Genomic DNA, 21,749 nt, shown 5'->3' with positions numbered 1-21,749 from the left:
TCTTGCAAAACATAGTTAGTACAGATAAAAATAATAAATGAAATGTTTGACAGCCTTTGGTCTGTCCGATTCTGACTTCGAATTTCCCACCGGAAATACTAGGTTGAACCGATGCCTACTGTTCTCTCCTTGGGAAACGTGTCCTCACCTACTCCTCTCAGGAGAGTTTACCTTTTGCTAGTTTGGTCCTCCAGACCGACTGGACTTGTGCTCAGCGTCCGATGCTTCCGGTTTTCATGCTGGACGTCCGGTCCACGACCCGTCCAGACTTCTACCCGGTTCACGACACCAGGATTTCAACCTAGGGTTACCGCCCCCTAGGATTTTTGCCCGAAGCTTCGACCCGCTAAGACTTTTCGCATAGGGTTACCATCCCCTATGACTTAGGGTTACTACCCCTAGGGTTTTCCACCTACCTAACCGCAGTTAGGACTTTCCTGAAACACTCAATCAGACATATCAAATAACAAATAAACTTAACTTTGAATCCTTTGTCATTATTAAAACTTGGGTTCGATCGTTGGATGCTTCCCGCGCCAACAATGACTTTCTTGCTCGATTGGAATCACCGCTCGTCGGCTCACCAACGATCATTCCAATTTTACCCCAAGCGGCGTTGTTTCGATTCTCCTCCTCCTGAGCTGAGGGCCTAGTCCACTCAATAGAGACTCGGACGAGACTTGTGTTATTTCTTCTTTGGGGCTGACAATGGCATTGTTCGTCCGCCAGTCTATCTTCTTCTCTTCACCCGTCCGACCGACGTCGATGTCATCACTTGGAAATCGGTGAGCAATGACGGTATCTTGGAGGAGCTGATCGGCTGGAAATCGGCATCAATTCATAGCAATCACGCGTGTTGTGCGTCGTCGATTGATGGAAGGAGCAAAATAATGGCGTTCATGACTTGCCTTTTTAGCTTTCGGGCGACTTGCTGCTACATGTTACACAACATGTGTTCTTGGCTCTTGGTGTAGCTATGCTACTCCTGATCAGGGGCCTTTCGGTGGTTGATAATTGGTGGTTGGACGTCGTTCCACGGGAGTAGTATGTTCGGTAGGTGCTTCCTTTTTTTTAGAAGTGTTTTTTTATATGAAACACCCTTTAGTTTTTAGGAGAGCAATGATATTTTTATTCCTGTTATAGAAAACACTTCTTTATTGTCCCTACCGGGGCGGTAAAGGATAGATTTATTCGCTCTCCGTCAGTCTATTCATATGTCCCCTCGGATGAGTCTAATGGCTAGCGCATGAGGTGTTGTCATAATAAGGTCTAGGGTTCGAATCTTGGCAAAGCCGAGGTAAATATCTTCCTTATGTGCTAGTTATTATTCCAAAGGCTAGTAACCACCCGTGATTTACCTCCTCCGTGTTAGCCCTGGGACAGATTGACGGGAATACTGGGGCGAACATATTCGCCTTATGCCACAATAAATTAATACAAAAAAAAAAAATCATAGGACATTTTATTAACCCTACTAATATGTTGGTAGATGATCTTCTTTGTCTATCTGATAAATTTAAAATATAATTTATATATATTTAAAAGTTGACTTCTAGCCTAAATTAACAGAAAGTGGTAGGATGTCTTCATTATTATTGATCTAATAATACTAAACTAATAAGCTCTGAACATTTCTTGATTTATTATAATGGTCAGTAAAAAAATTTTATGTAATCAGACTAATCATACTCTTAGGATTAATCGTAATATTTGGTATCAATTAAAAAAAATCAAAATCCTTTTATTTATTTTTCTAAATATTTTACACTTAATTGAATTTAATATTAAGTTTTTTAAGTGACTTTTGAAAAGATTTAAAACTGAAACTATTTTGTTTGACCACTCTTTGAAGGTGGGGTGACCAAATAGGGATGTTTGGTCAACAAAATAATTGTAGATTCTTGGCTTTTAATTGTAAATTTTAAATTTACAATGAGTTTTAAAATTTTAAGTTTAAAAACTTATATAATACAATACTTATTATTTATAGAATAAAAACTCAATTTATTTATTTTAGTTATCTTATTAAAATATTAATGACTTTTTTTTAATAAAGGTAATCTTCAATCATTTTCTGGCACCTGTTAAGTAAACAGAGATAATCATCTACTTATGTATCTATTCATCCTTCCACCCCTCTTCTCCCCTCTAGTAAGCACACCCGCTCGGAGGTAATTAGGGTTCTCCTCCCTATTAAAGTCCGCGCCTCGCTACCTCACGCCGCTGCCGCTGTGAGATCGAAGCTGGCCGCCACGAAAGACGTTGGAAGATGGTATTCTTTAATTGTTGTCTCTAAGTTGTAGCATAAAAAAATCTATCAGGAATTGAACTGCAGTGGATTCTGGTTCATGTTTGGTTTGGATCTCCTTTTGTAAATTTAGATGTAGTAAATCGATATTTGAATTCGCTTGGTGCAATTATCTTCTCGATTTGTCTAATGGTTTCGTTCCACATATTGGATGAGAATCATATTGCTGAATCTTCACCACTTTATTTAACTTTCAGTTTTCCCGACTAGAACTGCCCTTGGAAATGATTGGTTTGACGTAATTACGGTTCCAATAATGATTTTTGGTTTCTACACCTTGCAGCCGAAGCAGATCCATGAGATCAAGGATTTCCTTCTCACCGCCAGAAGGAAAGATGCGCGATCAGTGAAGATTAAGAGAGGAAAGGACGTCGTCAAGTTCAAAGTTCGCTGCTCCAAGTACCTCTACACTCTGTGCGTGTTTGACTCTGAGAAGGCGAACAAGTTGAAGCAATCTCTTCCTCCAGGTTGGTTAAATTACTGAATAGCTTTGATTGATTGCTCTACAAGTAAAGCTTCTCATAGTTACTTGAAGATTTAGTGACTTCCATAATGGTGCCATTTTTAAAGAGTTTCTACACAAACAAAATGACAAATTGAACTATTGAAAATTTTGTTTTTGCTACCAACCTTCTGAACTTTGATCACTAGTCAATGAAATTGGATGAAGTTACCTTCCCAAGTCAGGGAATTTTGGTTTCTCAATCATAAGAGCTAAGCAGTAATGAATCTACCTTTACAAATCACAATGAGTTGCAACAGTAATCCATGTTTCAAGGACTCAAGTCTATGTATCCTACACGAGCATTTGTAGGTGTCTGATGCCCCTTCTTCGAATAAGACGTTCAACTACCAGTTACCATTGCAAGAAAGTAAATTTGTGTCAAGCTACCACTGTATCCATCCATAGATTATCCTGCTTAAGCATTAATAAAGGTGTATAATATCTCATATTCTTAAAGAGCTAAGCATCTAATGAATCTTCCTTTACAAATCACAATGTGGCCATGTATCCTACACGAGCATTTGTAGGTGTCTGATACCCCATCTTCAAATAAGTTTGACACGAAGTTGGATATTCAATCGCTAATTACCATTGAAATAAAGTCAATTTGTTTTTGTTAAACAAGCTTATCAAGCTACCACTATATCATCCATAGATTATCCTGCATAAGCACTAATAAAGGTGTTTAATATCTAATGTTCTTAAAGCTTTTATATGAAAGTTAATTGGGTTAGTATATCTGTCCGGTGTCCTGGGTGCTTTACTTATGGGTTATTGGTTATTGTTGCAAGAAATAAAAATTTATGTTTGATAAGCCAGCTTGTCAAGATACCACTACCATCAAATAGGTTCCTCTGACAAAAGATTATTCATTGTTATTCGTTTGTTTTTATAGGTTTGAGTGTCCAAGAAATATGAAGATGCAGCTAAGAACTCTAGTTTGGCCCCTAGGTTTTGAGCAGCTCCTGAATTTATATCTTCTCAGAAAGAAGTTTAGTGTTTCATTAAGTGGATTGGTAGTGTTCTAATATGCTTGTAAGGATCATATTTGAGTTGTTCCTATGTTGCTGAAGGATTTGCAGCACACTTTCTCTCTTTGAAATATGGAAGACTTAATTCATTCACTGTCATGGCATTTGTTCCATTTATAAATGTTATAATGTGAAATAGTTCCCAAGTTGTTTCAAATAAACACTTACAATATTCACATCAGCTACTCTATTCAAAAATTTTATCCTAAATTTTAGATAGAGTAATTAAAAATCTTCTGTATCAGTACCTTATTTATTTTTTAAATTTAGATTTGATGAATAGTGATTTTTAAAATTTAGAGAATGAAATTTTTATTCTAAAAATAAAATAATATTTTTTTAATCTCTTTTTATTCACTCAATTTTTTCAATCTCTTTTCTTTCATTTATTTCATAAATATAATAATAAAAAAAATAGAAGAAAGAGAATAAAATAATAAAAAAATTAAGGATGATGAAAATTTTAAGGTATTTAATTTAGTTTGTAGTGAAAAGTGATTATTTAAATTTAATAAAATGGGTCATTCATCTTAAATTTTGGATATAATAATAAGAAAATTTTAAATTTTTGATATAATAATAGGAAAATCAATGTGGATGATCTTTTGTTAATGATATATTTAAAAAAAAATAGTACTCTTAATTCATTCCTAAGCTTTTAAATTTACTTCAATTTTATTCTATTTATAAAATATTTTGTTTTTTACATTAAGAATTTATTTTCTCATTTGAAATGTCTAAAAACAAATATAAATATATAGGATTATTGGTGACATGCTTGATTGCGGCTAGCGAGGAAATGTAAAGAATCATTTTGTTTAAAACTTTTTTAAATTGTAATTATTATTTTATTATTTATTTAAATATACAAAAACAAGCGACTGTATAAAAGTTTTATAATTTTAAGTTATTGAGAAGTAATGTGTATTTGATTTTATTAAATTAATATTTTAAGTGATTTATAAGAATAATAATATTTCTACTCGAACTTCAAAAAAAGTTAAAATAAAAATTTGATATAATTTTTAATAAATAATAAACTTAAATAACTAAATTTGAATACAATGATCGGGCTTCTACATCGGGCGTAATCAAGTCGAATAATAACTGAAGTGGTTTTTTCCTTCGATTCGAATTTTAATTCTTGAGATAGCTTGATTTGTAATAAAATTAAATAGCGAATTACTAACTTTTAGCTTGTTTAAAAGTTCAAAGAGCTTAATTCGAACTTGATGAGTTAACATATTATTTTTAGATCGTTAAGTAAGTTCGAGTTCTAGCTCGTTATGTCTGATCTTGAATTAATGGTGTTATTTTACTTTTAAATTTTAATTATATATATATATAATATTTTACACATCCTTATCTTACATACTCATGAGTAACTTAGCATAAATTTGAACATCTCGATCAGTAAAATTGAATTGAGGCACCTAGAAGGATTTCCGAGAGCTTTGACAAGCTTCTGAGTGCTTGGACAGATTTCCGGACATTCATATTTGTACTCAGTTGTCCATGAATGTACAAGATAAATTTCTTCTCTCTATATATATTGAGATGATCATGAGTCTTTAAATGAACATATTACCCCAAGACTTGACACAGATGGAAAATATATGGTATTCTGTTTGAGTTGGGCAGGGGTCAATTATAGAGTTTCATCGTTTTATCATGTACTTGTCACATGTGTTCCTGTTGAATCTTCCTTCATACGACATGAGACCATTGTAAGGGATCGTTAATATGATAATTTTTATATTTTCTTTAAATAAATATATTTATGAGCTAGAGAATTAAATATTGTTAAATTTGAGTAACTTAGCATAAATTTGGACATCTCGATCAGTAAAATTGAATCGGGGCACCCAGACGGATTTCCGGGAGCTCTGACAAGTTTCTGAGTGCCAGACATTCAAATTTATACTCAGTCGTCTATGAATGTACAAGGTAAATTTCTTCTCTCCATATATATTGAGATGTTCATGAGCTTTTAAATGAACATATTACCTCCAAGACTTGACACAAATGGAAAATATATAGTATTCTGTTTGAGTTGGGCATAGGTCAATTCTAGAGTTTCATCATTTTATCATGTACTTGTCACATTGAATCTTCTTTCATACGACATAAGACCATTATAGGGGACTGTTAATATGATAATTTTATATTTTCTTTAAATAAATATATTTTCCTCAATAGATGAAAGTTGTAGAGATGAGGATGTTAAGGTGGATGTGTGGACATACGAAGATGGACAAAATAAGAAATGAGAGCATTAGAAAGAAAGTCGGAGTTGCATCTATTGAGGAAAAACTCCGAGAGACACGTTTAAGATGGTACGAACATGTACTTAGACGACCAATAAATGTTCCAGTTAGGTGATGTGAAACTATGATAAACATGCATATCAAACGAGGAAGAGGAAGACCAAAAAAGACTTGGTTAACAATAATAAAATAAGATAAAATTTATTTAAATATAGATGATGATATAATAGGAGATAGAGTTCAATGGCGTAAAAGGATTCATACAGTCGATCCCACCTAGTGGGAAAAGGTTTGATTGTTGTTGTAAATATATTTACGAGTTAGAGAATTAAAGATTGTTAAATTTGAGCTTCATTTGATAATATTTCCAAGTTCGAAATCTTGAGGCTTAATGGAATGATTTTTTTTTTTCAAACGGAGATAATAGCTTGCGAGCGACTTAATTGGTTTACACATATGGGTCCCATACGTGGGACCCGCACATTGCCACATAGGTGGGTTCCATTGCAAGGGTATCTAGGTAATTAGCCAAGACACAGCTTTGCAAAATTAGGGTTGCCTTCGTATATTAAAGTCCGCGCTCCTCCGAACGCAGCCACGGTTGCTTCGCAAGATCGACTCCTAATCGCCACGGAATCGGCTCGAGGATGGTAATGTTTCTTTTCTTCTGCCGTGTATTTGTTTATTCCAATTATTTTCTCTCATTTGTAGCGATTGTGCAGAAAAAATTTGTATCGGGGATGGATTTTGGTGTATATTTGTGTTTTGGATCTCATCTTGTGAATTTAGCTTTAATGAATCGATAAATGAACTCGCTTGGTGCAGTTATCGTCTCGATTTATCTGAGTTTTTCGTTCAACTACTCCGAGAAGAATTTTTAACGGCTGAATCATCACCGCTTGCTTTACATTTCAGTTTTTTCCCACTAAAAATGCCCATATTTATTTTTTCCTTTATCAGAAACAATCGTCTTGTCGTATCTACGGTTCAGATAATGATTTTTTATTTCCACTACTTGCAGCCGAAGCAGATCCATGAGATTAAGGATTTCCTTCTCACGGCGAGAAGGAAAGATGCGCGATCAGTGAAGATTAAAAGAGGTAAGGACGTCGTAAAGTTCAAAGTTCGCTGCTCCAAGTACCTCTACACACTGTGTGTGTTTGACTCTGAGAAGGCGAACAAGTTGAAGCAATCTCTTCCTCCAGGTTGGTTTCGGCATGGACATCTGTTTGTTATTTACTTTTATCATTTACCTTAATTTATATTATATGAATCTTTTATTGCTTTAAAAGTGAAACTTTTCATAGTTATTTGAAGACTTAACGACTTCTGTTATGGTGCCTTGGTTAATTTTTTTTATACAGAGTTCCACACAAACAAAATCAAAGGCTGAACTATGAAAAATGTGATCTTGCATTAATCATCTTAACTTTAAACACTAGTAAATCAAATAGGCTGCAAGCTATCTAGAGTTCAAAATTCACAATAAAGTGTTGAAGGTCTACATGCAATAATTTCAGATGCTAGTTTCATTGGGGTTTGAGATATGAAATTTTTTGACAGAGCAACAATGACTAAAGAGTGAAGTATTGTATGATCCTTTATAGTTTGTAAGCTAGAAAATATCAGAAACTTAAATCTGTTTTCCCCTTCAAATTATGTTAGGAAGAGTTTATGATATGATCAAATTCCTAAGGCAAGGAATTTGGTTTCTCAGTCTTGTGAACTAATCAGCTAGTGAGTCAACCTTATTGAGTCAGCTACAGGTATCCTGCACAAGTGTTTATAGATGTTCGATACCTCATTTTGCTGGTGAGTGTTTGATGTTCGATTGATCAACAGCAGTTATGCAAGAAGGTTTTTGTTTGCTAAGCTAGCTCTACTGCTACTTCCATAGATTATTGTGCACCAGTATTAATCTAGGTGTTTGATATCTCATTTTCTTTAAGTTCTTATCCGTAATCAATCGGAGATCGATATTGCACCTGCATGTTGTTGGTTTTGTTGGTTGCCAATTATCGTTGCAAGAAAGTCAATTTTTGTGTCTGCTAAACCAGCTGAGCAAGCTGCTACTATCATCAAATAGATTCTTTTGTTACGTTTAATTATTTCATTTGCTTGTTTTTATAGGTTTGAGCGTCCAAGAAATCTGAAGATGCAGGTTGAAACTCTGAGTGGTCCTAGGTTTTGAGCAGCTCTCGAGTTTATTTCTTTTCAGCATAGTAGTAGTTATGTCCTCCTTTGTCGAATGGATTGTCACTGTCCTAATGTGTTTGAAGGATCATATTTGAGCTATTATTGTTTTGCTGAGGAATCTACATGCATTTGCTTATTTGGAATGTGCAAGGCTTGAGTTCATCCTCTTTGTTTCTCACATTTTTACCCCATTTATGAATAGTTCCATGTTCTTTCAGATAAGCCAACTTTGCAATCTATTAAGAAAAAATATTAATGATTTCCTTTTGATGAATATCCATAACTAAAATTGCAAGTGTAAAAATAATATATATTTATGGTCAAATTGAAAGGTTAAAACTTTCATTTAAACCAGGTTTGTTAAGGTGATCATTTCATTTTAATGGATTTGTCTTAGGATGTTTAGTTGATTAGAGGATGATAATTTTATAAACTAATTACTTAATTTATCTCCTTTTGATATTTAGTTGACTAGAGGATGATAATTTTATAAACTAATTACGTAATTTATCTCTTTTTGATGTATAATCTAGGGATAGATGAGAGATGTTTGAAATAAATATAATCTCTTTATTCCAATAAATGTGAGCAAAATTAGTCACTCATTTGTACCCTCATGAGTTGTGTATATCCATAAAGTAAATAATAATTTTACTTATAGAATTCTTATTTATTCTATTTTATGAATTTCTGGAAAATGAAAATGCATTCTTTATTTTCATCTAGCAATTTCCCAAATCTGAGCCAAATCGAAATTTAGTAAAAGAACACTACCCTCAGTCCCCCAACCACCCAAATTCTGTGTCAGACAAAATTTATTCCTGATCATAATTATCCTTAATTTTTATAAGGATAAAGAGGTGTAATTTTTGCTCAATTTAGTATCATTTAAAAAAAAATAATATATTTTTTTATCTAAATAAATATCGTTCTTTCTTCACCTGACCAATCAATTATGAGAAATTATATCTCCTTTTTAATTTTTTATACCTATAAAAATTGAGGGCTTGTGTTCCCTCACGACAACTTAGTCGATCGATTGTCAATCGATCGAAGTTACTCAATTGATTGATCGGCTAAGTTTGTCATGAGGGAACAGAACTCTCATTTTTTTATAGGTACAAAAAGTTCAAAAGGAGGTATAATTTCTTTTAACTTTAACATATTTAAATTAGAATTAGTATATTTCTATATTCAGCATGATTCTTTTTCCGCATGATTAATTGATTGTGAAATATATTAATTGATTGATTTAGGCTAAATTGGTTGGTCAATCTAATATATTTTCTATTAAATTGAGCATGATTCTTTTTTTCACTTGACCAATTGATTAATTTAGACTGAATCAATTAGTGGTATAACTCTTAATTGATTGGTCTTCAATTTGATAAAAATTATACTATATTCTAATTTAAATGATGTTAAATTTAATAAGAATTATACATTCTTTTAAATTTTTTATAACTATAAAAATGAAGATAATTAGATAAATTAGTGTACATTAAAAAGTATTAGTGAGTTAAAGTAAATAAATATGTTTCATCAGAGAGTGGGAACAAAGAAAATTTGAACAAAAGATTGAGGAGAAGGTTGAGTTTGTGGTTAGATATTTTAGGATAATTTGATTATTATTTTTTTTTAAAAAAAAAAATAAGCTCCTCTTGTCTTAATTTGTCAAAAATGGATATGATATGGCAACCCAATTTGAAAAATAGGATTGAGAGTTTTCAGATTTGGATTCTAGTTGTAAGTTCAAGTTTAGAATTTTCAGGATGAATTTTAATTTGGATTGAATTCAAGTTAAATTTTTTTTATAATATTCATATTTCGATCCGATCCTCTCTAATACTCTCTAATTGTCCCCGGAGTGTTTAATACGAAAATGATAAAATATCAGATAAATCATTAAAAAAAACAAAAAAGAAGCATCAGACAAATAATCGTTCTAACAATTCACACAGGACAAGCAAATAATACTAATGATTACTGAACAGTTGTAAAATTCAGTCTTCTGAAAAATTTAAGAACGTTAGAGATATTTCCCTCTGAAGGGTATAAATCCATTCCAGAATCCACAAAAATTGCCTCATTGTCATGGAAAACTAATTAATTTTGCAGCATTCTAACCATCCTTGAAGGGGGCCAATTGCAGACTTGAGAACTCAAATTGTGCCTCATTTTGAGGGCTTCAAGGTTGACAATGCTCGCTTCTTCGAGGAGTTTGACTTAGATGAATCTTGTTTCTTCTCAGGCTCGACGGTCTTCTTCCTATCCTTCCGTTCCCTTTTCTTAAGAGCATTCATGTGAGCTTTAAGAACAGTTGCATAAGAAGCTTGGAATTTCTGGTATTCCTTTGCCGAAAGCTAGCAGAACATTTATGAATTAAAAAAACAACCAGTAAGTGGCATTCAAAAGCAAACATCATGAACTCATTGGTATATTTAAAGTTCAAATGAGATGAGAAATTGTTGAGAAGATGACAATTGAGAAAACACAACTTCAGATATGATGGAGAAACTGACAAATCTCAACATTGTCAAATGTAATGGAGCACAAGTTTCTATTCTGACACAATTCAAACTCTTACCAAGAGCAAAGCACTAATAACAAAACATGTTAAGAATAAAAAAAAGCTTACCAACCAATGTTTATCTAACTTTGTTTTCATGTTACTCTTCAGATCCTTTGGGCCAAAATGAGTACAATATAAGCAATGCAAATAAGAACACAATTAAAAAATTAATAATCTCTAGTTGAATGTTTGTATCCTAACAACTAGCAAGTAACAAAAAATAAAAATCATTGATACTGACCCTATATGGGTCTTTAATTGTAATTCAGCAAACCAACACCAATCACAAAATAGTAGATTTTGTTTTCTGAGGAGTGAGAAAAAAAACTTTCTTATAATTGTCTAAGATTTATTCTAATCAAGTTACAGGCCAATAGGAAAAGCTGAACATTTCAATATGTCACATTAATTTTAGCAGAAGCAAAATATCATAATATCCCTTTACATTGAAATAGCAAAAATTCATGGTATTGAAAGTAATACATCACTCATCTGTCTAGTGACAAAAAGTATGTCATAGGAACATGATGATTAGAGATAGATAAGATAAGTGCTAACAGCTTCCATTTTTAATACAATTTTCTTCAGAAGGTGACCTATGCATATTGCATTTAAGTTTGAGGTGCTCAACTAGGAACAGTGGCTTCACTAGTGATTAGTAGAAGTTGTAAGGATATCAACATTTCAGTTAGCAAAACTGCATGTCATTTTTCGTTTCATTGTAATTAATTGGTCTACTTGTCAATTCTTTAAACTGAGATTGTAAAGCATGTTCATCATCTAGTTCATGCCAATGAATTAACTGGCATATCAGGCAAGAGCCTCTAAACTAAATCATAACTTTTCCTTGAAAGTTGAAACTAATAATAACTGAAAATCATTGTTCTTATTTTAGCCACACCATTGACACAGTACAATAATGGCATGATTCACTTAAGTAAACTATGGTAGGGATTGGCTAGTCCAACTCCTGCATTTTTATTTTTATTTTTATTTTTCTTGCTATTGAGCATGTCAGATACCATATGCAAAGACATGAAGAAGAACAAGAAAAGATAGGAAGATAGGAAAGAAAGAAAGCACTGGTTAAAAGCTGAAATCTAATCCAATGTGTTATTCCACCAGAATTTATAGAAATAGAATAACTATTCATAGGAATAGAATAACAATTCCTGTGAACCAAATACACCACTATAGTTGGATTGATTAGAGCAACGATGCAATTAAATTGATTAAAGTAATTTTAATTAAAGAAAGCACTAGTTGAATTGAGTCTTAAATAATACTAAGGATGTATCTTTGCATGGAGGCCAATAGGGGATAAATACAACTTGATGATGATAATGAAGATGGCTCTGGTGGTGGTAATATGTAGGCACCTTTAGATGGGTAGTGATAAAGGAGTCCTATCTCATTTTCTTATGGACAAAACACTACAAGATACAAGTTACAATTGCCAAGTGAAGTAGATTAGTCAGGAAGAAGAAAAAAAGAATCATGATATTGCTATAAAAAAACATAGTTCGATAATAGTTACAATGTTGAAGTTTTTCCAAAAGATTAGAACAAAGCACATCACGGTATAACTAACCATCTGGGCCATTCAGAGTACAAATTAAACAAACCACTAAATGAAAGAAAATTTAATAATGAAGTTATTGGCAAAACCCATCTATGGTGCAGACTCAGTACATCAATAAGCCAAAGTATGATAAAAGATCTAACTAGACTCTTTCTAGAAGTATTTGAAATATATGGAAGAATAATATGCTTTCCAACAAATAATATGCGAAACAACTCAGCTTGATAAATGACGACTGAATAATAATCAAAGAAACAAACAACAAAAAAATGAAACATGTACAAACTCCATCGTATCTTACTGGAATGAGGTTGGAATTCCAATATGGTTAGTAATAAACTGAAGGATAAACATGTACAGACTCCATCATCTCACCAGGAATAGTAAGAGTAGCATATATTACGGAAAGTTAATCCAGCAAATAAGCAATCAAAACAGCAGCAATCTAAAGCAACAACCTTCCAACTATTTCTCCAAAATACTTCTAAAAAAAATCTCAAATTCTGCAAGTGACCATGAAAAATGTTCATGAGTGTAATCATCACTGCAAAAGATACATTATATTTTGGGGAGGAAAGAAAGAAAGATTGGAGATGAAAATGTATGAACAAGTGAATCAAAAGCATATATAACAACTAACTTCCATAGCACCGAAGTAGTATAGAAGAGACATAAAAATATATAAATTAACAAGCAATTAACTATTCTCCATTGGCTGCAAACTGTGATTGTTAAGTATGCACATTTTTTAAATATTAGAAGTTAAGAGACAATGTTCATCAGCTAAGACCTTACCGAAGTAGAGATGGTCTTCTTGCCATCAGTAGCACGAACAAGGCAACGATACTCAATTGGTTGTCCACTAGTCTCCATTTTGTTCCTAGTTGCCTTGCACTTCATAGATGCTATTTGTGGGGGGAAAGGGCAAAAAACAAACAAAAAAAATCCTCATAAATAACATTACTATGTATTCCATCTTAAAAACTGAAACTTAGGTAAAAGTAGTAGTGAACAAAAAAAAAAAAAGGAGTTGATCAACTAACAACGCTTGAGGGTGACCCAGATAGATCCTTTCTCTGTTGAGCGCTCAAACATGCTAGTAAGCTCATTAAGAAACGGGTCTGGCTGCAGAAGAACCTGAAGAACAAAGAGACAATAAATGAGAAAAACCCATTCAACTTTGCCAGCGGAATGTTTTTTTTTCTTTTGCTTAAAAAGAAAACCCTCACTGTGATGAAACACAATGCGACTATGTACCGAAAGATAGAAAAAGGAGACCCAATTGGGGCAGATAATTCCCAAGCACAAAACTAGGAATTGTCAGACAATACTGTAATTAGTTACAAAAAGATAATTTTGAATGAAGAAATTCAACAAATATATGGACATATTTGATCGAAAGGAACTAATAGATCTTTCGACAAGAGAGAGGAAAATGTAAAAGAATTTCATGCAAATCGAGAAAACGAACAAACCTAGAACAAAATAACTGATCCACCAAAACGATCAAGAAAATACCAGATCAAAAACGTCGAAAGCAAAACAAGTCCGGAACCGAAAATGATGCAATCACAGCACGATATCGGAGCAAAATCAAGCCAAATTTCAGAAGAAGAAAAACAAAAGGAGAAATTGCAGAAGAACTGGCGGCGAAAGCTAGAAACTCACCATCTTTCAATGGACTCCAATTCGACGAATCAAGCAAATCCTTCCACCTTCGCTCGCCGTTTTAAGACTCCGATCGAAAGAACAGCGACGCCGAGTGGGGTTGATTTGGGTTGGGCTCCGACTCGATACCTTGGCAGTTCGTTTCCGATCCACTTATAAATGGGCCACAAAAAAGGCCTAGTTAAATACGGGCCGAAAAAACCCTTTGATATTTTTCATTCTGCTGTCCTTTAAATAAATAATTTAGACAAAAAAAATAACATTTAAAAATCATCTAAAACAATTAATCATTACGATGCAATATCAAATTAAGATGAACAGACAAGGACAAGCTCGATTTGGTGTTCAGTCCCTATTCCACTTTACTTTATTTTTAATTGTGGGGCTCAAATTATGTCTTTTCCCCCAATTTTGGGGTACAAATTAAACATAATTGAGCTTCTCGTCCACCTAACAATGGATGCACATCCTCTTTTTTTGATGATCTTTGTTTGTACGTTGTTTCTCTTTAATGTCGAAGGGCAGGGGGGAAATTGTAATAATAACTTATACGAGGATTTTGAGTTGAAAAAATCTTTTAGTTATGAAGACCAACTTCTTCTGCTATTTTAATTTTGAGCCCTGAGTTTTAATCTCAAGCTTAATCTTAATTTTTCAATAATAATAATAAGTGATAAGTTTGGAAGGACTTGAAACCTTTTTTTTAAAAAAAAATCATCAAAAGGCGTTTTTTTAATTTATTATCAACATAGAGTCTTCTTATACTTCAATCTATTTTATTTTAAAAAATATTTTTATTTTAGTGCTGTTCTTGTAGCGATGATTTTTATAATGGTTACATTTTATTTATGGTCAGTATTATATTGTAATAACTTTGGAATTATAACTAGTTATAATAGTTATGGGTTGGCTACTGATATGGAGAATAGGACGAACACCATGAGAGTAAGAAGGTTAAATCGGTAGATTGAGCCATGACAAAATTAAGATAGGTTAATGACCATTTTTCTCAATTGACTGGACTAACTGATCCATCAAGGTTGAATCATTATTTTTTCTAGCTGATCCGTGGTCAATCTATTACTCTGGTCGATCTGTCACTCTGACCAATTCACCACTCTTCCTAGTCGATCCGTCACTCTTCCTGATTGAGTCGAGTCCTCAAGGTGGTCTACATCCTTTATCAAAGCCGGCTCCCTCCGAAAGCAAGGTCTGATTGGACGATGGAGGAGATTTAGCCGACCTATCATCACAGTACATTAATGGTTCATCAGCTCAACATTCCTTTTTGGCATTTTGTGCCACAGAGGATGCAGAATATTTTGCATGCAAGCTGTACATTAGAAGTTTCCTCTCTGTCAAACGTAGAGATTGCGGGTCCATTTTAGAAAAAGTGTCGAAAAATTTTTATAGTCTATTTTTTTTAAGAAACGCTTGAGATTCGTGCATAGATAAATACTAACACTATAAAAGGGGGTCTCTATCTACAAGCATAGGTATGCTATGCTATGCAATTTTACACACTTATAGTCACTGTTCATTTATTCATCGTATTTAAACAGGTCATTGATTTGAGCGTTGAAAAGTCCACGATAGGACCCCCTCCTTGACCCGGTTGCTAACACTCATTTTGACACGCAAGACTGCTCGGAGTCACTTTCTACTAAATCAGAGTCTTCAAGCAGTCAACATTAGAATCACCTTCCCAGCCAACTATCTTCTCTACTTTCGGACGAGATAATATTTGATGTTATCTATGAGAACTACACCTGATTTGGAACGTAAAGATGAGCGATACCGAAGAACTCTTTGCCATTGTCATGGTTTTGGAGAATTTTGGCAAACAAAGCATTGCCAAAGTGCGAGAGCAAGATCAGAGTTTTGTAGGCATCATTACCAATGTGCTAGAAGCCTACATGTCTTCATCCTTATAAGATCCTTACTTTCAAGATACTCAATCAGTATCTCGATTTACTATTATTATCTTTCCCGACTTAACGGGTATTCTAGAGTCGAGGGATCAAGATAGATATTCTATCGGAAGCTCCAACACAATTGGGAGCTCCATCACAAACGTATGATCAACAAATGGTAGCATCAAATTTGTCGATTGACGGTTATAATGGAGTCAAAAGTGATAGTCAAAATTAGCAGCCCCCGCACAAGCTCCGAGTGGCAAGAACAAATCCGAGTGATCGCTCAACTTGATGGTATCCAATCGGCAACCTCATCACAAGGATCCAGTCAAATCCATGTCCATTTCCAGATTAGTCAAATTTCAATCACCGCCACATGGTCAAATCCGATCAGCAACAACCCATTTGCTGCTCGGCAGCTCGGGGCATGAGTGCTCAATTAACTTATTGGCTTCTCTAATCACAATGCTTCTGATCTTGTTCGAAAGCGGGCGAGTGGAAAGCTAGGAGTGACAGCTTCACTGACTGGATGTGGATTCCCCTCCGCTCTACAAAACAAACGCCATCAGTGTCAAACCAAGGAAAGGGTCCCCGGTGTTAGCCCTCCAATGCTCAAGTCAGTTGCTGGAATATGGAGAAGTGGAGAAACAATAGAATTGTGCACAAACAGTAGATAACGGGTACCTCCACCGGTGATAGATTCCCCTTTATATAGAGCTCTGGTAGATGATGTGCACGCTCCTCAAAGCATGAACACATTCTTTGATATGTGCATGGCCATGTTCTCCAACATGTTCATGGTCACATCCCCTACGTTCCAACGTGCACGGTCCACCTGTCCTGCTGCTTGTTCAAATGGGTCAGCTGCTTGGCACCAGGACTCCTCCACTCGATCGGCTTCGACTACTCTTCTATGTGATGATTTCGAGCGATGACTTGTCCCTCTTGATCGGACAAGCTCTTCCATACCCAGTACCTCAATGTTTCCTAGAGCGCTCGGTGTCGAGAGATGCCATCGCCTTACCCCGAGCCGGACAGGTGAAGGAGTCCTGGTGCCGAGCGGCTGACCCGTTCAGGCAAGCAGTAGGACAGGCGGACGTGCACGTTGGAACGTGGGGTACGTGACCACGAACATGTTGGAGAACGTGGCCAGACACATATCAGAGAGTGTACCCACGCTTCGAGGGGTATGCACATCGTCCACTAGAGTTCTATATCAAGGGGGTCCATCACCGGCAGAGGTGCGCGTTATCTACTGTTTGCGCATAATTCTACTGTTTCTTCACTTCTTCTCCACATTCCAGCGACTGACTTGAGCGTCAAAGGGCCAACGCCAGGGACCCCTTCCCTGGATCAGGACTGACGGCGTTTGTTTTACAGAGCGGAATGGGATCCACATCCGGTTAGCGAAGCTGTCACTTCTAGCTTTCCACTGGCCCACTTTCGGACAGGATCATTTTGGCATCGTCTGTGGCAACGTAGCCTACATCCAAAACGAGGAGATGGAAGATACTGGACGACACCACACGGTAATGCTGACGCAAGAAGAGCTCGACAATACAAGCCCGAGCAGTGAAGATAGTGGAGCAATAATAACAACAACAAGCACTGACCGAACGCCAAGCACCAAAGCCTGCGACATCAACTACAGGCCGATCGACCGAACGAGTAGAGCGAGTGGACCAAATAGGCACTCGAGAGCAGACTAAGAAGTCGATTGACACCTATGGGGAAGCCCCTCATGTGTCGATCCTATTCCATCGAGCGTTATTCCAGACTCCATCAGAAGAGAGGGGTCGAGCGGATATAGACCGGGGAACTTCATCGAATGATGCGCTAGTCCGGGATGCACGAAAAATAAAAGTGCCAAGGGAAGATGGTTCACCCGAGTGGATCAATAAACAATTCTCGCTGGGGATTCTGGACGGCCCTCTGCCAAAGAATTACACCCTGTTGGCGATCGGGGAATATAATGGAGTGACTGACCCAGATGACCATTTGGCCAAGTTTGATAACACAATCACACTTCACCAGTATACTGATGGGGTGAAGTGTCGAGTCTTCCTCACCACGCTATCTGGATCGGTGCAAAGGTGGTTCAAACGGTTGCCGAGAGGCTCGATCCACAGCTTCAAGGACTTCTGAGCGGCCTTCCTATATCACTTTGCCAGCAGTCGCCACCACTAGAAGACAAGTGTCAACCTGTTCGCCCTAAAGCAAGGGCCCAGGGAAGCACTGAGGTCCTACATCCAACGGTTCAATCAGGTGACGATGGACATCCCAGCAATCACCTCGGACGTGTTGGTGAACACCTTCACCCAGGGACTCACAGAAGGGGAGTTCTTCCAATCGGAGGAGGCCACGAGACTTCGAACATCTTCAAAAAAGGCCACGGAGTACATTAACGTGGAAGAAGCCCAAGTGACAAGAAAAAGGGAGACGCTCGCCGAGCCAGCAAACATATCTGAGCAGAGGCCGCCAAGCAGCCATCAACCTCCGAAGGGGCCCCAATCAGATGGAGTCCAATCCCACCAAGAGTCAAGGACACATGTCGTACAACATGCAGTGGATGGTCGCCCAAAGGTCGCAAAAGGCAAGGAATGGATGCCACTCTTCTACTCCTTCCACCAGTCGACAACACTCAACATGCGGGACTGCTATGATCTAATGTCGATAGCTAGTAGACCGACCCCACGTGGATACCGTCGTTGATCACCATCTCCTGATTGATGACACCGACGCCGATCTATAGGACGAAGGGAAGAGGAAAGGAGGACGACTAAGCCACGCCATCATCAACCCCCAAGGAGGACCACCCGAACCTCTGCCGAGCGGATTAGATCTTCAAAATGGGAGGAGGAGAACCAGAGCAACGCCACTCAAAGAGAAATAGTAATGATCGCCGATGGGACGATCGACGGTGATTCTAACCGAGCAAGGAAGGTACACTCTTGGCGACTCGAGATCCACACTATGGGTTGCAACAAGGAGAAGGACGAAGGACCTGAGATCAGCTTCGGCTCGAGAGACCTAGAGGGAGTGGAGATCCCTCATGACGATGCACTGATCATCCGAGGGGTAATTACCAATTATACAGTTCATCGAACTTTTGTTGATATAAGGAGTTCGGTGAACATCATATTCAAGAAAGTGTTCAATTAGTTGCAAATCTATCGGAGCGAACTGTTGCCGATGATGACTCGCTCTATGATTTCACGGGCAATAAAGTGTTGTCGATCGGCTAGACCAAGCTGGTCATCTCACTCGGAGAGGAGCCCCTGAAGAGGACAAGGACCATAAACTCTATTGTGGTAGACGCATTGTCGGCCTACAACGTCAGATTGGGCCGACCGGCCCTCAATGAGTTCCGAGCGGTAGTGCTCACCTACTGCTAGAGTATTAAGTTCCCAGTAGACGATAAGGTGGGAGAAGCCAAAGGTGACCAATTGACCGTTCGACGATGCTACGTCGAGATGGTCAAATCAGAAGCAATGACCTCTCGGAAAAACCCGCAACTTGATGTGAGCGCTATTACTGAGAAGCCTTCTACGCTGGTTTATGAAGAAAAGGAGGAGATCCAGATTTACCCCAGTCGGTCGGAAGCAATCACCTTCATTGTCGCCGATCTAGAGAGTGAGAAGAAGGTAGAGCTGGCCGCCTGCCTTAGGTGAAACCATGACTTGTTCGCTTGGTCGACCCACGAGCTCCCTAGAATCTCGCCGAGCGTGGCGCAACACAAGCTTCATGTCTGATCGAACGCCCGACAGGTGAAGAAAAAGAAAAGGGACTTCAGGACGGAGCAAAACCTGATCATCTGGGCAAAGATAGAGAAACTGCTAGAGGTCGGTCATATATGGAAAGTCCAATTCCCAAGCTGGCTCGCTAATGTGATGTTGGTATCCAAGCCGGGTAACAAATGGTGAGTCTGCATCGACTTTCGTGACTTGAATAAGGCGTGCCCGAAGAATTTCTATCCATTGCCTAGGATAGATCAGATGGTGGATTCCACAGCAAGTTGTGAGCTTATCTACATGCTCGCCGCATATCAGGGATACCACCAAGTGTCGCTCGCCCGAGAAGATCAGGAAAATGTCAGCTTCATTACGACCGATGGAACGTATTGCTATAATGTCATGTCGTTTAGACTGAAGAATGCCGACACCACCTATCAGAGGCTGATGAACAAGGTTTTTCGACGGCAGCTCGGCTGTAATATGGAGATATATATTGATGATATTTTAATAAAATCCCTCCGAGCTGTCGACCTTTGTGCAAATGTCGATAAGACGTGCCAAACTCTTAGGGCCTATGGAATAAAGATGAACCCAAACAAGTGCCTGTTCGGCGCAAGGAGCGGTCGATTCCTGGGTTACATCATCACCGAGCTGGGGATCGAGGTAAATCCGAGCAAGGTGAAGGTTCTGCAAGACATGCCTCTGTCACACAACTTAAAGGAGGCCCAATGCCTAACTGTACGAATCACAGCATTGTCCAGATTCATATCCAAGTCATCCGATTGGACCTTACTGTTCTTCAAGGTGCTGAGTAGCTGCAAAATTTCAGTGGGGGTGCGGAGTGTGATTGGGCGTTGGAAGAGCTCAAGGAGTATCTTTACTCCTTGCCTATGTTAGCTAAGTCAAGCACTGGGGAGCCGCTCTGGATCTATCGTCCACCGAGTATGTGGTCGGCTCGACATTAGTTAAGCAGAACGGCCATGAACAACAATCTGTGTATTTTTAAGCCATATATTGAAAGATGCTAAGTCCCGCTACACTGGTCTTAAAAAGTTATCTTACGCACTGGTACTGGTCACTCGGAGACTCCGCCCATACTTCCTCGCACTTCCAATCATCGTGATGACCAACAGTGCCTTGGGAAGAGTCCTCCTTAACCCAGAGGCGTCCGGACGGCTGATCAAGTGGACAACCGAACTGAGTGAGTTCGATATTCAATACTAGCCCCGATCGGCGATCAAAGCTTAGGCCTTGGCTGATTTCATCACCGAGGTCCAGAACGCTGAGCCGGAATCTGTTTAGAGAATATATGTCGATGGATTGTCCACTCGGCAGGGCAGCAGGATCAGGATTCTACTCATTTCACCTTGAGAAGATCGGATGTAACTTTCTGTTCGGTTGGATTATCGTGCCACCAATAACAAAGCCGAATATGAAGCCTTAATAGTCGACTTACAAGCAACGCGGCATGTTGGAGCCACAAAAGTCCTTATTCACTCAAACTCTTAGTTGTCCACCCAATAGCTATCGGGGGCGTTTGAGATTAGCAACTCCTGACTCAAGTCATATGCAGAAGCTTTCGAGAAGCTGAAGGCAAATTTTCAAGAGGCTGATGTACAGAAGATCCCTCGATTGGACAATCAAGCAGCGGATGAACTGGCTAAGTTAGCTAGTTCATTATCACCAATCGTGATAAACCAGCCGATCGAACAGGTTTCACTAGTGATGCAATCTACTGGATAGGGGGAGTGGTCTTCCTGAGCGACTGGAGAACACCGCTGATTGAATTCCTTCGATCGGGTAGCACGCTGGCCGACCAGGAGGCAGCTCGACTATTAAAAAAGAGGGTCAAACGATTCACTCTGATCAGAGACAAGCTTTATAAGGGATATTTCTCAAGGTCGTTGCTCAAATGTGTGGGCCTGGAGAACATGAAGTATATACTCCAAGAAGTATATTATTGCTCCTGT

The 21,749-nt window shown here is 37.5% G+C and overlaps 3 protein-coding genes across 3 annotated transcripts; 2 read left to right on the top strand and 1 right to left on the bottom strand.

Moving 5' to 3' along the window:
- The first annotated feature begins 2,111 nt into the window (after window positions 1-2,111).
- LOC121976781 (60S ribosomal protein L38) lies at window positions 2,112-3,943 on the top strand. The gene is made up of 3 exons (XM_042529120.1): window positions 2,112-2,272; window positions 2,592-2,775; window positions 3,709-3,943. Exons 1-3 carry the CDS (start codon window positions 2,270-2,272, stop codon window positions 3,729-3,731), a joined length of 210 nt encoding a protein of 69 aa, XP_042385054.1. The 5' UTR covers window positions 2,112-2,269; the 3' UTR covers window positions 3,732-3,943.
- Window positions 3,944-6,621: 2,678 nt separating this feature from the next.
- LOC121976780 (60S ribosomal protein L38) lies at window positions 6,622-8,469 on the top strand. The gene is made up of 3 exons (XM_042529118.1): window positions 6,622-6,761; window positions 7,133-7,316; window positions 8,242-8,469. The coding sequence occupies exons 1-3, from the start codon at window positions 6,759-6,761 to the stop codon at window positions 8,262-8,264; spliced, it is 210 nt and encodes a 69-aa protein (XP_042385052.1). The 5' UTR covers window positions 6,622-6,758; the 3' UTR covers window positions 8,265-8,469.
- A 1,798-nt stretch (window positions 8,470-10,267) lies between these two features.
- Window positions 10,268-14,263, bottom strand: LOC121976779 (signal recognition particle 14 kDa protein-like). The gene is made up of 4 exons (XM_042529117.1): window positions 14,130-14,263; window positions 13,505-13,598; window positions 13,257-13,366; window positions 10,268-10,670 (listed from the first exon to the last, which is right to left on the bottom strand). The coding sequence occupies exons 1-4, from the start codon at window positions 14,130-14,132 to the stop codon at window positions 10,482-10,484; spliced, it is 396 nt and encodes a 131-aa protein (XP_042385051.1). The 5' UTR covers window positions 14,133-14,263; the 3' UTR covers window positions 10,268-10,481.
- Between the last annotated feature and the right edge of the window lie 7,486 nt (window positions 14,264-21,749).

This window comes from Zingiber officinale, chromosome 4B, assembly GCF_018446385.1.
Source record: "Zingiber officinale cultivar Zhangliang chromosome 4B, Zo_v1.1, whole genome shotgun sequence".
Classification (NCBI taxonomy): Eukaryota; Viridiplantae; Streptophyta; class Magnoliopsida; order Zingiberales; family Zingiberaceae; genus Zingiber; species Zingiber officinale.
This window is presented reverse-complemented; position numbering and strand designations above follow the sequence as displayed.